Source organism: Gobio gobio, assembly GCF_949357685.1.
Source record: "Gobio gobio genome assembly, chromosome: 4".
Taxonomy (NCBI): domain Eukaryota; kingdom Metazoa; phylum Chordata; class Actinopteri; order Cypriniformes; family Gobionidae; genus Gobio; species Gobio gobio.
The window spans coordinates 9,871,690-9,883,211 of NC_137100.1; the positions used below are offsets into that span (position 1 = coordinate 9,871,690).

An 11,522-nucleotide genomic window follows, 5' to 3' on the forward strand; every position below is an offset into this window, starting at 1 on the left:
ATTTTTGGGTGAACTATCCCTTTAAGTTTTGACATTTCTGTGCCTCAGCAACAGTCACAAGGGTGTTTGTGCAACCAGCCAAGACAATACAACCGGTTCCCAACCCTTGGGCAATCTGAAACATCAAAACAACTCGTCTTTTGAGATTGTTTCTGCCTATGGAGGATTTATTCATCCAACATTTGCAAACTATAAGTGATGTTAGGCATTATACAAGTGAATACATTAGTATTATTCATGACTTACATGTTGAATAAACTCTGTCATCATAAACATTAGAGTCCATATGCCCTTGACAAAGATTTAGCTTTTGGGGTCTGCTAGGTTATGAAGCTTGAATGTTGAAAAATGTGCAGTGTGCTCTGATTGGTCGGCTGGACCAGTATGCTGTGATTGATCAACCAATTTTGTGTTTCGAAAATGTCCTTAACTGTGAGTTTCAACACACTATTAACACAACTCAACCAGAAAGCAGGCTGTGTGACATACCCGGGTACGTTTAAGAGTAAGTAAACAGATAACCTCAACTTTCAGTTCCAAAAATGGAGGTAACTTTCAGGGTATGCAAGTAGCCATAGCAACTCTCTCTCTGAACATACCTGCTCCAGAACATCTCATGTTCCAGGGTTAGTTTGCTTAAGAGGTGTTCAGATGTGTGTAATACAATTAATATAGTTATATTAATATAACTAAATTTGTTATATAGTTACAGTTATATAATATACAATATTATATATTAATTCTAAAGCACTATTACAACAAAGTAATGCTTAAATGTTAATTCAATTCAAATATATTTATTATTTATTTAATTTGCAGATCCATGTGTGATCCTCGTGAGATGACCAATCAATTAGCATCAAACAAAAAATATAATCCTTATTCTCAGTGAATAAAGATTACCTATTAAACGAAAAGGTCGGAAAAAAATTATTGCACAACCACCAAATAGGTGACAATGTGCACTAAGTAGGTTATGTAACTCGCCATTAAACAAAAGGAGGAGGAAGTAGATGAAGGAAGTAGAATGGCACGCTTTTTCTTAGCGTCTGTTTCCATGGTGACTCATCGATTCGTCGCTTTGTTGAGAATGTCTTGTGTGTTAACCGGGAACATACTCTGAGTTGTCTGAACTTACTCCGGGACTCGTTTTTGGAACCAGCATACCTCGAGTAAGCAAGGTATATGTGATGGTAAGTTATCCTTGCTTTCTGGAATACCCCTCTGGCCTTGCCCCTTTTATTTTGTATATGCCTTGAGCGGGAATTAGTTAAAAATGAAGAATATTGTGACTTAGAAAAAAACTCAAAACTACAATGCATTTCAGGGAGAAACAGTGCTTACTGATAATATAGAGAATAATTCTGTTTGAAGTGACTATGTGCTTTGTAACTTTGTACACATTTTTCATACTCAAACAGCAACATTACATATGGAAGAAAGTTGAAAATGTTATAAACAAAATTCTCCTCAAGTTGTTCCAAACCTGTGTGAATTTCTTTCTTCTGCTGAATACAAAAAAATATATTTTAAAGAATATGGGTAACCAAATAGTTGATGAGCCCCATGGGACTCCCCAATGGGGTCAATCAACTGCCTGGTTACTGACATTCTTCAAAATATGAATTCAGCAGGAGAAAGAAATTCACACAGGTTTGGAACAACTTGAGGGTGAGTAATTTCATTTTCATTTTTGGGTGAACTATCTCTTTAAGACATGCAGACTAATCACTGTCTCTACTCTCCATGCCAGAGTTCTTGCGTCGTCTTTTGGAGGGCGGCACTAGATGTGCAGGTAGCTCATAAGGGAGCCCGAAGCCCTCCAACTTCACCTCAATGAGATGGCCGGCCAAAGCAAACTCCTCATCGTCTAACTTGCCATCACCGTCCACATCTGCGAGCTTCCAGATCCGTCCCAGAACTGAGCTGGGCAGACGAGTGCTCATCATCCAGTTCTTCACTTTAGTCCCACTCAGCTTTCCCTCATGAGGCGAGAGGTTGTAAAAGATCTCATCATACTTTGATTTATCTTTTGATACCACCCATTCTTCATCTGAGACATGATCACTTTCTCCATTGGATCCAGAGAGATGAAATGGGTTCCTCGCATTAAAAGGGCCCATGTGAGACCCCAGAAAAGGTCCTCCTTGCACCAAAAGTTGGTCAGCCGCCTCTTCTTCTTGGCGTAGAAGAGGCATCAGCTTGGCAATGTCAGTGTTTAGGAGCTCATCCAACCCAGCTAAGAGCTTAGGCTTGAGGCTTTTAAACTTGAAGTTGTGACTCATGAGGTGCTCCTGTGTGTGATGATTTGAGAGTGAAATTGCTGATCAGACAGATATCATATACTCTCATGCTTAAAGAAGCAGCAGATAACACATTTCATAATGGGCATGCTTGATTATAAAGTATTTGAACAGTTAAACACCTGCATCTTGACGCAATCTGGAAAATCTCCAGGTGAAATCTGATGCCTCTGTTGGATTCTTGAGTAGATGATGGGAAGGTCATAGATTAGATCTCTCTTCTTTTTTTCTCTGCAGAAAACTAAAGGCATCTCTTCTTTTAGAGAGCTAATGATATAGGCATGGGCCTGTGGGTTAAGAAAGGAAATAAGAGAAGCCACATAAATATTTTAGTAAGGGACTACATCAACTGACCGCTACAAAACAAGCAGGTAGATGCGTTTTAATTAACTAAATTAGTCAAAAAATTGCATTTTGTTGCCTCAAAAAGACACTTTTCATACATTTCATCTCATTCACACGTGTTCTCATCTTCAAGGGAATCGCTCCCACATTCTCAAGCAAAAGCAGCTGCGTGTCACATATTATGTAATAGAGATACAGCATAATTAATAATTACATGGATGGTTTACCCAAAAATTTATTCAGTTATCAATTACTCACCCTCTTATTGTTTTAAACCTATAAGACTTTCATTCATCTTTAAATCAAAAATTAAAATTAAAAATCAGTTTTTAATGAAATCTCATTGGTTCTTGCGGACGCTCAAACGTGTTGTGTAACACGAGAATGAACCTCATTGGTTCTTGCTGAAGCTCAAACGTGCTGTGTAACACAAGAATGAACCTCATTGGTTCTAGCTGAAGCTCAAACGTGCTGTGTAACACAAGAATGAACCTCATTGGTTCTTGCAGACGCTCAAACGTGCTGCGTAACACTAAAATTAACCTCATTGGTTCTTGCTGAAGCTCAAACGTGCTGTGTAACACGAGAATGAACCTCATTGGTTCTTGCAGACACTCAAACGTGCTGCGTAACACGAAAATTAACCTCATTGGTTCTTGGTGAAGCTCAAACGTGTTGTGTAACACGAGAATTTACCTCATTGGTTCTTGGTGAAGCTCAAACGTGTTGTGTAACACGAGAATTTACCTCATTGGTTCTTGCTGAAGCTCAAACGTGCTGTGTAACACAAGAATGAACCTCATTGGTTCTAGCTGAAGCTCAAACGTGCTGAGTAACACAAGAATGAACCTCATTGGTTCTAGCTGAAGCTCAAACGTGCTGAGTAACACATCAACACACATCAAACATCAGGTTTCACAAAAATCTTCTTTTGTGTTTCAAAGATGAACAAAAGTCTTGTGGGTTTGGAATGACATTTGAGTATGACAGAACTTTCAGTTTTGGGATCTTAAGTACAATCTTGTTGCAAGTACAGCTAGCTTATTCTTTAGTGAATATAACTGACAATTTTATAGTTATATTATATAATTATAATAATAAGATGATATTTAACAGTGCCATGCATTTTCCTAGCCTGGTCCTACCAGACTCTCATACATTTCATTTGTACAGAGAGTCTGGCCACTCTCCATTGACAAGCGTTAACTTCCTTGAAGGCGGGTACTCTGTTGAAGTTAAAAACTATTGGATCTGCCCAGAGCCACTCTGGATCTGCCATAACCAATCGCTAACGTTTGGTCATGATGTATGTCATCGCAAACTAGCGCACGACATCAACGTCATCGTTCTCAGCCACTCCCTCTGTTCGCTGATTGGACCGGTTAAAATTTGACCAGAGAAACCCAGAGAATATACCGCAATCCCAGACGGAGCACTTTTGAGCGGAAGTATGTAGGAGGGCGGAACCAGGCTAGCATTCCAATCCCCCCCCAGTGTTGCTGTATTTCCAAAAATGAAACAGAAAGTTTGGATGCTACATGTTGAAAGAACTGTCATACATCACAGCTAGTCAAAATAGGTTGTGTGTTGATGTAACAAATATTTTTGATTCTTTTAACTTTTAAGACTTTTAAATGCATGGCCTGTATAGCTGCTCAGTGACAATTTTGTCAACTCTTCTCTATACTCTAAGATAGATGACCTCAAAGTTAATAGACATGGATTAAAAGTTGTTCATTTGTTATTTTATGGAACTAAATCAGTTGTGTAAACTAGCACAAGGTCCTCACCCTCACAAGCCGTGCTCGTTTCACTAGATCATTGAGTTTCCTCAGTGCAGAATTTCGTGGCAGGTTCTGAATATCTGCAAAAAGGTCTTCCTCCTCTTGCTCAAACAGTTTCCGGTTTTCTGTCATACGCATTGGACAGGACCAGAAGGAGCCGATGTAGACTCTCAGAACCTCTGGAGTGCAGAACACCTTCCCGAGTGACCACATGAGGGCGCCGTAGACTCGCATCAGCTCCTGGGAGTCCACCATGTCGGCCTTGTTGAGCACCACTCTGAGCTTGTCCTCATTGCCTCTCAATGCCACTATAGTGCGTGAGAACTCATCAGAGATCTCAAGTTTGTGTGCATCACACAAGAGGATGATGCGGTCAACGTGCTCTGCAAACCAGTGGATTACTGCCGGAAAGTCATACCCTGAATAAAGAAAGAGATGTTGAGGTAATGCACAGCTGCTAGATCAGACATATCTTAAACTATGAGCAAATTTCAATCGGATGTGAGAGTCCCTATGCCCTACTCTGGCCCTCAATGTCCAAACCTACCGTAAATCAAACATATCTGAACAAACTAATCAAGGTCATCAGGTCTTCAGCTAGATGCAGGTGAGTTTGATCAGGGTTACAACTAAACTCTCCAGGAAATTGGATCTTGAGAGCCAGAGCCCCGCCCTACTCTGAGCCCTTGAACAAAGATTGAACTCTTTGGCCTGAATGGCAAGCGTCGTCTCTGGAGGAAACCAGGCACCGCTCATCACCTGGCCAATACCAGCCCTACAGTGAAGCATGGTGGTGGCAGCATCATGCTGTGGGGATGTTTTTCAGCGGCAGGAACTGGGAGATTAGTCAGGATCGAGGGAAAGATGAATGCAACAATGTACAGAGACATCCTTGATAAAAACCTACTCCAACAGTACAAGGACCCTAAGCACACAGACGAGACAACAAAGGAGTGGCTAAGGGAAAACTCTGTGAATGTCCTTGAGTGGCCCAACAAGAGCCCAGGCTTGAACCCGATTGAACATCTCTGAAGAGATCTGAAAATGTCTGTGCACTGACGCTCCCCATCCAACCTGATGGAGCTTGAGAGGTCCTGCAAAGAAGAATGGGAGAAACTGCCCAAAAATAAGTGTGCCAAGCTTGTAGCATCATACTCAAAAAGACTTGAGGCTGTAATTGGTGCCAAAGGTGCTTTAACAAAGTATTGAGCAAAGGCTGTGAATACTTATTTACATGAGATTTCTTTCGTTTTTTATTTTGAATAAATTTGCAAAAATCTCAAACAAACTTCTTTCACGTTATGGGGTATTGTTTGTAGAATTCTGATGACTTTTTTTTAATCCATTTTAGAATAAGGCTGTAACAACAATAAGGCTTAACATGTGGAAAAAGTGAAGCGCTGTGAATACTTTCCGGATGCACTGTATATTGTTGCATAAAGTGCACCAAAGAGCATTGCAATATGCTGAGGCGACATCAGCGAGAAGAAATTCAACTCCACCTCTAGCATATGGAGTATAAAGGCAGGCCTTGGTTGAATATTGTGATTTGCAAGTCAATTTATTCCTTCATTGCTTGCTTACAGCACTGTTTATGACACTTCGTACCTCTACTCATTTTGCGTTTGGCCACAGACAGGATCCCTGGTGTGTCAATGATGCTGATACTCTCTAGGACTCGGTTGGGTAGATGTACACACTGGAATCTGAGAAACAGCAGATGAATATTACTTCATTCCAGCTTTTCCATGCTAATTCAGTATCTTTTAAATAGACAAAACATGGGAAAAACATCCACAGATGAAGTTTAAGTTTACCCTTCAAGCCAAATAATGAGTCATCAACTAATGTTTTCCTGACTATGTCCACCCTTTCACAAGAGTAATCTCTGCTGGTGGAGTGATTTTGACTCTTTCAGTCCAAGTTCAACAGAGTTTTCCCCCTGTGATAAAAATTTCTTCTCATTGCATCACTGCCTCCGTCTCACTTACCGATTGAGGAAGGTTGTTCCAAATGGGCTGAGTTTGCGGAAAGGCTTGGTGGGATCTACAGTTAAAGCATTGCCATGAATAATTCCCTCGATCTCTCCGTGCATTATAGCAGTGAAACTGTCGGTTGTTGGTTCCGGGCCTACTCTGCTTCCTGGATACCCTTGTTCAAGAAGATATCTGCCACACATAAGAACACATTGTTTAAACTAGATAATAATAATAATAATATTATAAGCCCTTAAATAGAAAATGTGCACTACAACTCTTTAGTCTCTTGTAGGGAGGCATTAGAAAGAGGCTACGCCCGAAAACTAAAAAATGCTGCCTTCAAAAGTATGCATTCCAAGGTAAGAAGGGATCAAGGCACGTGCAAATCCAATGTTAGCTTCATTTCCTCTCCTTCGCTGCCTTTGATATCCCATAATCCTGGAGCGAAAAAAAAAAAGTTTGCGTCTGAAAGTTGAGGTTGGTGGTCAGTTTGTGTGTAAATGTAAGTTTTTGACCAAGGTTTTCTACTTTTAAATGTAATTTCTAGCGAGAAATTACTATTGTAGTAAATAAATATTTGCTTAGTTAGATCATTAAACTGTTATCTTCCCTTAGAAGTCTGTCCGAAATCAGTTTCGTGAGGTGCGCAAGCGCTGCTTGCAAAGTCATTGCCTGATAGGGCAGCAAGGCAACAAGTCAGCTGCCTACGTTTTCGGACGCAGCCAGAGTTTCTCATCCAATACTTTTTTCATTTATCATAATTGGGCCTGTTTTGAGAATGTGGGTCACATGACCAAGTTTTCTGGGATCGTTTAGTACGCCTGTCCTAAAAGCAACACTGCTGCCAATGGTGCAGGACATTCTGACTTTGTGGAAAGTAATTACATATTAATCTTAGTTTTCTTCAGTAAAAAATAAATAAGTAAAACTGATCATCTTAATTATGAACATTATTTATCACATTATGAAATGATTGTATCCCCTGAGATTCATGTAGTCGAAATGATATAAAAAAGTTACACAAAATATATATTTTCCACTCTTGCCTGTTTAATAGATAATATAATAATATAATGGTGGTAATAGATGTATTTCTTCAAAACATTACATATTACTTCCAAGATGCGAAATATCAAACACGTTTTTATGCTTTTATTTTTATGTAGCCAATTGATTAATTCACATCTAACAAGTTATTGATTTTTTGTTTTGTTTATGTATTTATGTACTTATTACTATTGTTATATATTGCTCTGAAGAAGAATGCAATTATGATTCACCTGATAAAAGTGGTCTTGCCTGTAGAGCACTGACCCACCACTAGTATCATGGGCTTGTTGTCGAAGTCTGCATCTTCAAGGCTTGATGAGTGGAAATCTGAGAAACCATAATACTTCTCCAGAGGGAGCAATTTTTGCCGGTAGAGGGTCTTTAAAGCCTCAGTGACTGTGTGAACATCCTTCAGACATTTACCACCGCTATTCTTCATTTCTGTACCAGCCATTGGGCTGCAGCGGTCTGAGAGCTTCAGTAGAGTTTTCCTATATGTATACACACAATACATATTAATGAATATATGATGGTTTTAATGATACAGAGAGAGAGAAAGAGAGAGAGAGAGAGAGAGAGAGAGAGAGAGAGAGAGAGAGAGAGAGAGAGAGAGAGAGAGAGAGAGAGAGAGTCAAGTCATCATGTCAATTCATCCTAGGTGTATTTGACATTCTTCTTTCAGACAAATAAAATCAGAGTTATATTAAAAAATGTCCTGGCTCTTCCAAGCTTTATAATGGCAGTAAATGGCTGTTTCTGCTTTGAAGTCCATAAAAGTGCATCTATCCATTATAAAAGTTCTCCACACGGCTCAGAGGGGTTAATAAAGGCCTTCTAATGCGGAATGATGCATGCGTGTTAGAAAAATATCCATAATTAAAACTTTAACTGTCATACGCACGTTCACAAGAGACTGGAGTTCCAGCATATGACGAGAATATCCCAGTTCTCGCGAGAACCAAGTTTTGTTTTGCTCTATCCTCTGCGCTTCCGTGTTCGTCAAAGGAACTTACGCTACGCCTGCATCATACGTCATGCGCTAGAACGCCAGTCTTTCGTGAATGTGCGTATGGCAGTTAGTGGAAGTTAGAGATTACAGTTTGTAAAGTTTTAAATATGGATATTTTTCTTACACAAACGCATCGCTTCCCCTTTATTAAGTCAGGTTCAAAATTATTGTTGTTGTTTTTTTTTGGAAATTTTTTTAGTCAAAGATTTTTACAGGGGGGATTTTTGATCTCTCTTTTTATCACTCCATAAATCAGAAAATACTGTCAACAGCCAGAAAAAAAGAGGAATAAAATGTTACATAAAATCAGTTACCCCTCTGTAAAAACCTTCAGAATATAGATAGGAATACAGCTGTAAAGTTTGGTGTATGTAAGTGCTGCTGAAGTGGAGATTTCTGACTCAGATCTGAAGAAAAAACTAATTTATTAAAAAATATGTACTGTACTTGAAATCTACAGACACAAATAAATAAAGTGCTAGCAGAGAAATCCGAAAATGCTGACTGCTCATCAAGGTCATTGATGCTGTGTCTTTCCATGTCAGGAGGAAGAAAACCAGATCATAAAAACTGGGGTTGACCAACACAAGACACAGAACACAGCTGGATTTAAATGAGTTAAAGTCCTAAAACCAAATTACAATTTACTTTCAAAAAATGTGCAAAAATGCAACAGCTTGTCCCTTTGAGGGTGCTGCCCCAGTGACATCTTTGTACCTTATTTACCCATAAAATCCTCATAGTACCTTACACTCTTAAAACATAAATGTTCTTTATTGGCACCAATGGTTCTTTGAAGAACATTTTTTAATCCACTGAACATTTCCATTGCACAAAATGTTTTTTATAATGGAAAAATGTTCCTAAAATGTTCTTCACACAGAGAAAAAAAAAAGTTTTTTGAACTGTTCTCTGAAAGGTTATTTTATGGTTCTTCTAAGTGTACATACACTAAATAAGATAGTAATTGCACCTTTTAGGGGCAGTTAATGTGCAAAGTTGTCCTTTTAATGGTACTGGCTATTGCACCTCTAAAAGTATTTTGCACATTTTTTTCTGACATTGTATAATAGTACAAGAATGACTTCATAGTTTTATGGTGGTTTCAAAAACCACTAAGGCTGCTGGCCTGAATTCATCTACGCATACTTCAATCAATGCATTGTTTAACTATTACTTTTTAATTGACTATGGCATATGGAACACTGCCAGGTGCATTTAACATCTAATGCTGCATGCTTCCAGAGATCACATTTAACAATTGGTGTAGATGGACTCACTTTGACGGTGCTGTAGAGCTAACAGATGTGCTCTTACCCCAGACACATCTGTAGAACAGAGGGGAGTAGTCCACTCTTTCTCAGGACTCTCTCAGATTTGCCTGATGGGAAAAAAAAAGTGGTGGTCCAAGTGGGTGGAGTGAGACATATGAAGCATACAGAAATGATAGTGTCATGGCATCTGTCTGGAGCTCAGCCTCAGAGCTCATAAACATGGGCTGTGGGGATTATTTGCTTCATAACTGAGACATGAACATGTACATACTGTTCTAATGTTGGATTTTGTAATGCATAAAACCAGTACAAATATACTGTTATGTAAGCTTTTATGAACAGCAATAATTAGAGTGCTTAAACTCTAATGGGAAGTAGATATTATTTTAAATTTGAATTACAAATATAATCTAATATCATTTTAAAAGTAGAATTCGTTTTTCTTTTTTTCAATGATGGTTACAATCATTGTTGTGGAAAGTTACTCAAAGTAATGCGTCACTTCCTAGAAAAAAATTGTGTTACTTTTTATGGAAAGTGTTACATTTGCATTACAGTTTCTCACTTGGGCTGGGCTTGCTTGTTTGCATTTTAATAACAAAAAAAAGTTATATTGTTGGCAATTGTAATGTCCAATTCACACCAAAAGTAAAATTATATATATATGTATATCCATATCAATCAAATGCTGTCAAATCAATCGATTAATCATGATTAATCACATCCAAAATAAAGGTTTGTGTTTAGATAATTATTTCTAATTATCTTCATTTGTTTAAAAAAAAAACAATCACATATTAAAATGTAAATCACAATTTTAACCAGAGAAATTGCAATTTTCCCACAAACTGTGCAACCCTAAAATATAATTTCACTTTTCACACCAAAAGATGATCAAGCACACACAACGCTTCTGCACTTACTCCCAATTTCTCACATCATGGACACAGGAGAGGTGTCAGTCAATAAAAGGTAAAGTAACTTGCATGAAAGTAACTCAAATATGTTGATGTAAATTTAAAAGTAATGTTACTTTGCTAGATACTTTAAACAAGTAACCTTTAACCATGATTTAACTATTAACTCATGTTACTACCCCCAAAACTGTTTAATTAACATATTAACACTAGTTCATTGACATATATCAGTTTAGACAAATTAAATTATTCATATTAAAAATGGAAAAAAATAAAATAAGAATGCTAAGCCATATCTTACCTGTTTAGGACCAGTTTAGATTTTCTTTGTGCAACAGCAATTGCAGTTTACTTCTTCCTTCAAAATGTACAGACATTAAACGTTGAGACATTCAGCTTTTCTTTTGAGCATAATACTTGTATGTTTTAGCAGGTGGTGATGTGCAGAGGTCCTGTCTGCAGAGATCCAGTGCTTGATAAAGACATCTGTCCTCCTCTCCAGTCGCAAACAGCAAAGCTGTCAACATCATCAAACTTTTTCCACGCCTGTTCAGCACGTGCATCCCTCTGGTTCTTCATTCCTATGTTACATGACAATTATTATAAGGGAGAGGTCTGAGTATCATGAGGTCTGAGAATCCTTATTTTAACTAGATCATCATCTTTATGAGTTCACTGAATAGAGCTAATATATGCAGGCAATTTGTATGTCTTTACTATTTCACTATTAAACGAGTGTGTGGACAAAGTTTATGATCGAATAGTTTAAAATACTTTATATATAATTTCCCCGCAATTATCTGTTACAAATTATAGTTGCTTTGAAATCTACAATTTAGCCCAGAACTTTGTGAATCAATG

The 11,522-nt window shown here is 38.1% G+C and overlaps 1 protein-coding gene across 2 annotated transcripts; it reads right to left on the minus strand.

The window, feature by feature from the left end:
• Positions 1–780: 780 nt before the first annotated feature.
• Positions 781–11,161, minus strand: ehd2a (EH-domain containing 2a). 2 transcript variants are annotated; one of them, XM_079814109.1, is made up of 8 exons: positions 10,963–11,161; positions 9,788–9,851; positions 7,692–7,952; positions 6,424–6,600; positions 6,041–6,138; positions 4,439–4,851; positions 2,426–2,590; positions 781–2,294 (listed from the first exon to the last, which is right to left on the minus strand). In XM_079814109.1, the coding sequence occupies exons 2-8, from the start codon at positions 9,796–9,798 to the stop codon at positions 1,725–1,727; spliced, it is 1,695 nt and encodes a 564-aa protein (XP_079670235.1). In that variant the 5' UTR covers positions 9,799–9,851; positions 10,963–11,161; the 3' UTR covers positions 781–1,724. The 2 variants fall into 2 exon arrangements, with proteins under 2 accessions (XP_079670235.1, XP_079670236.1); XM_079814110.1 differs by having other exon boundaries at positions 9,751–9,851.
• Positions 11,162–11,522: the final 361 nt, after the last annotated feature.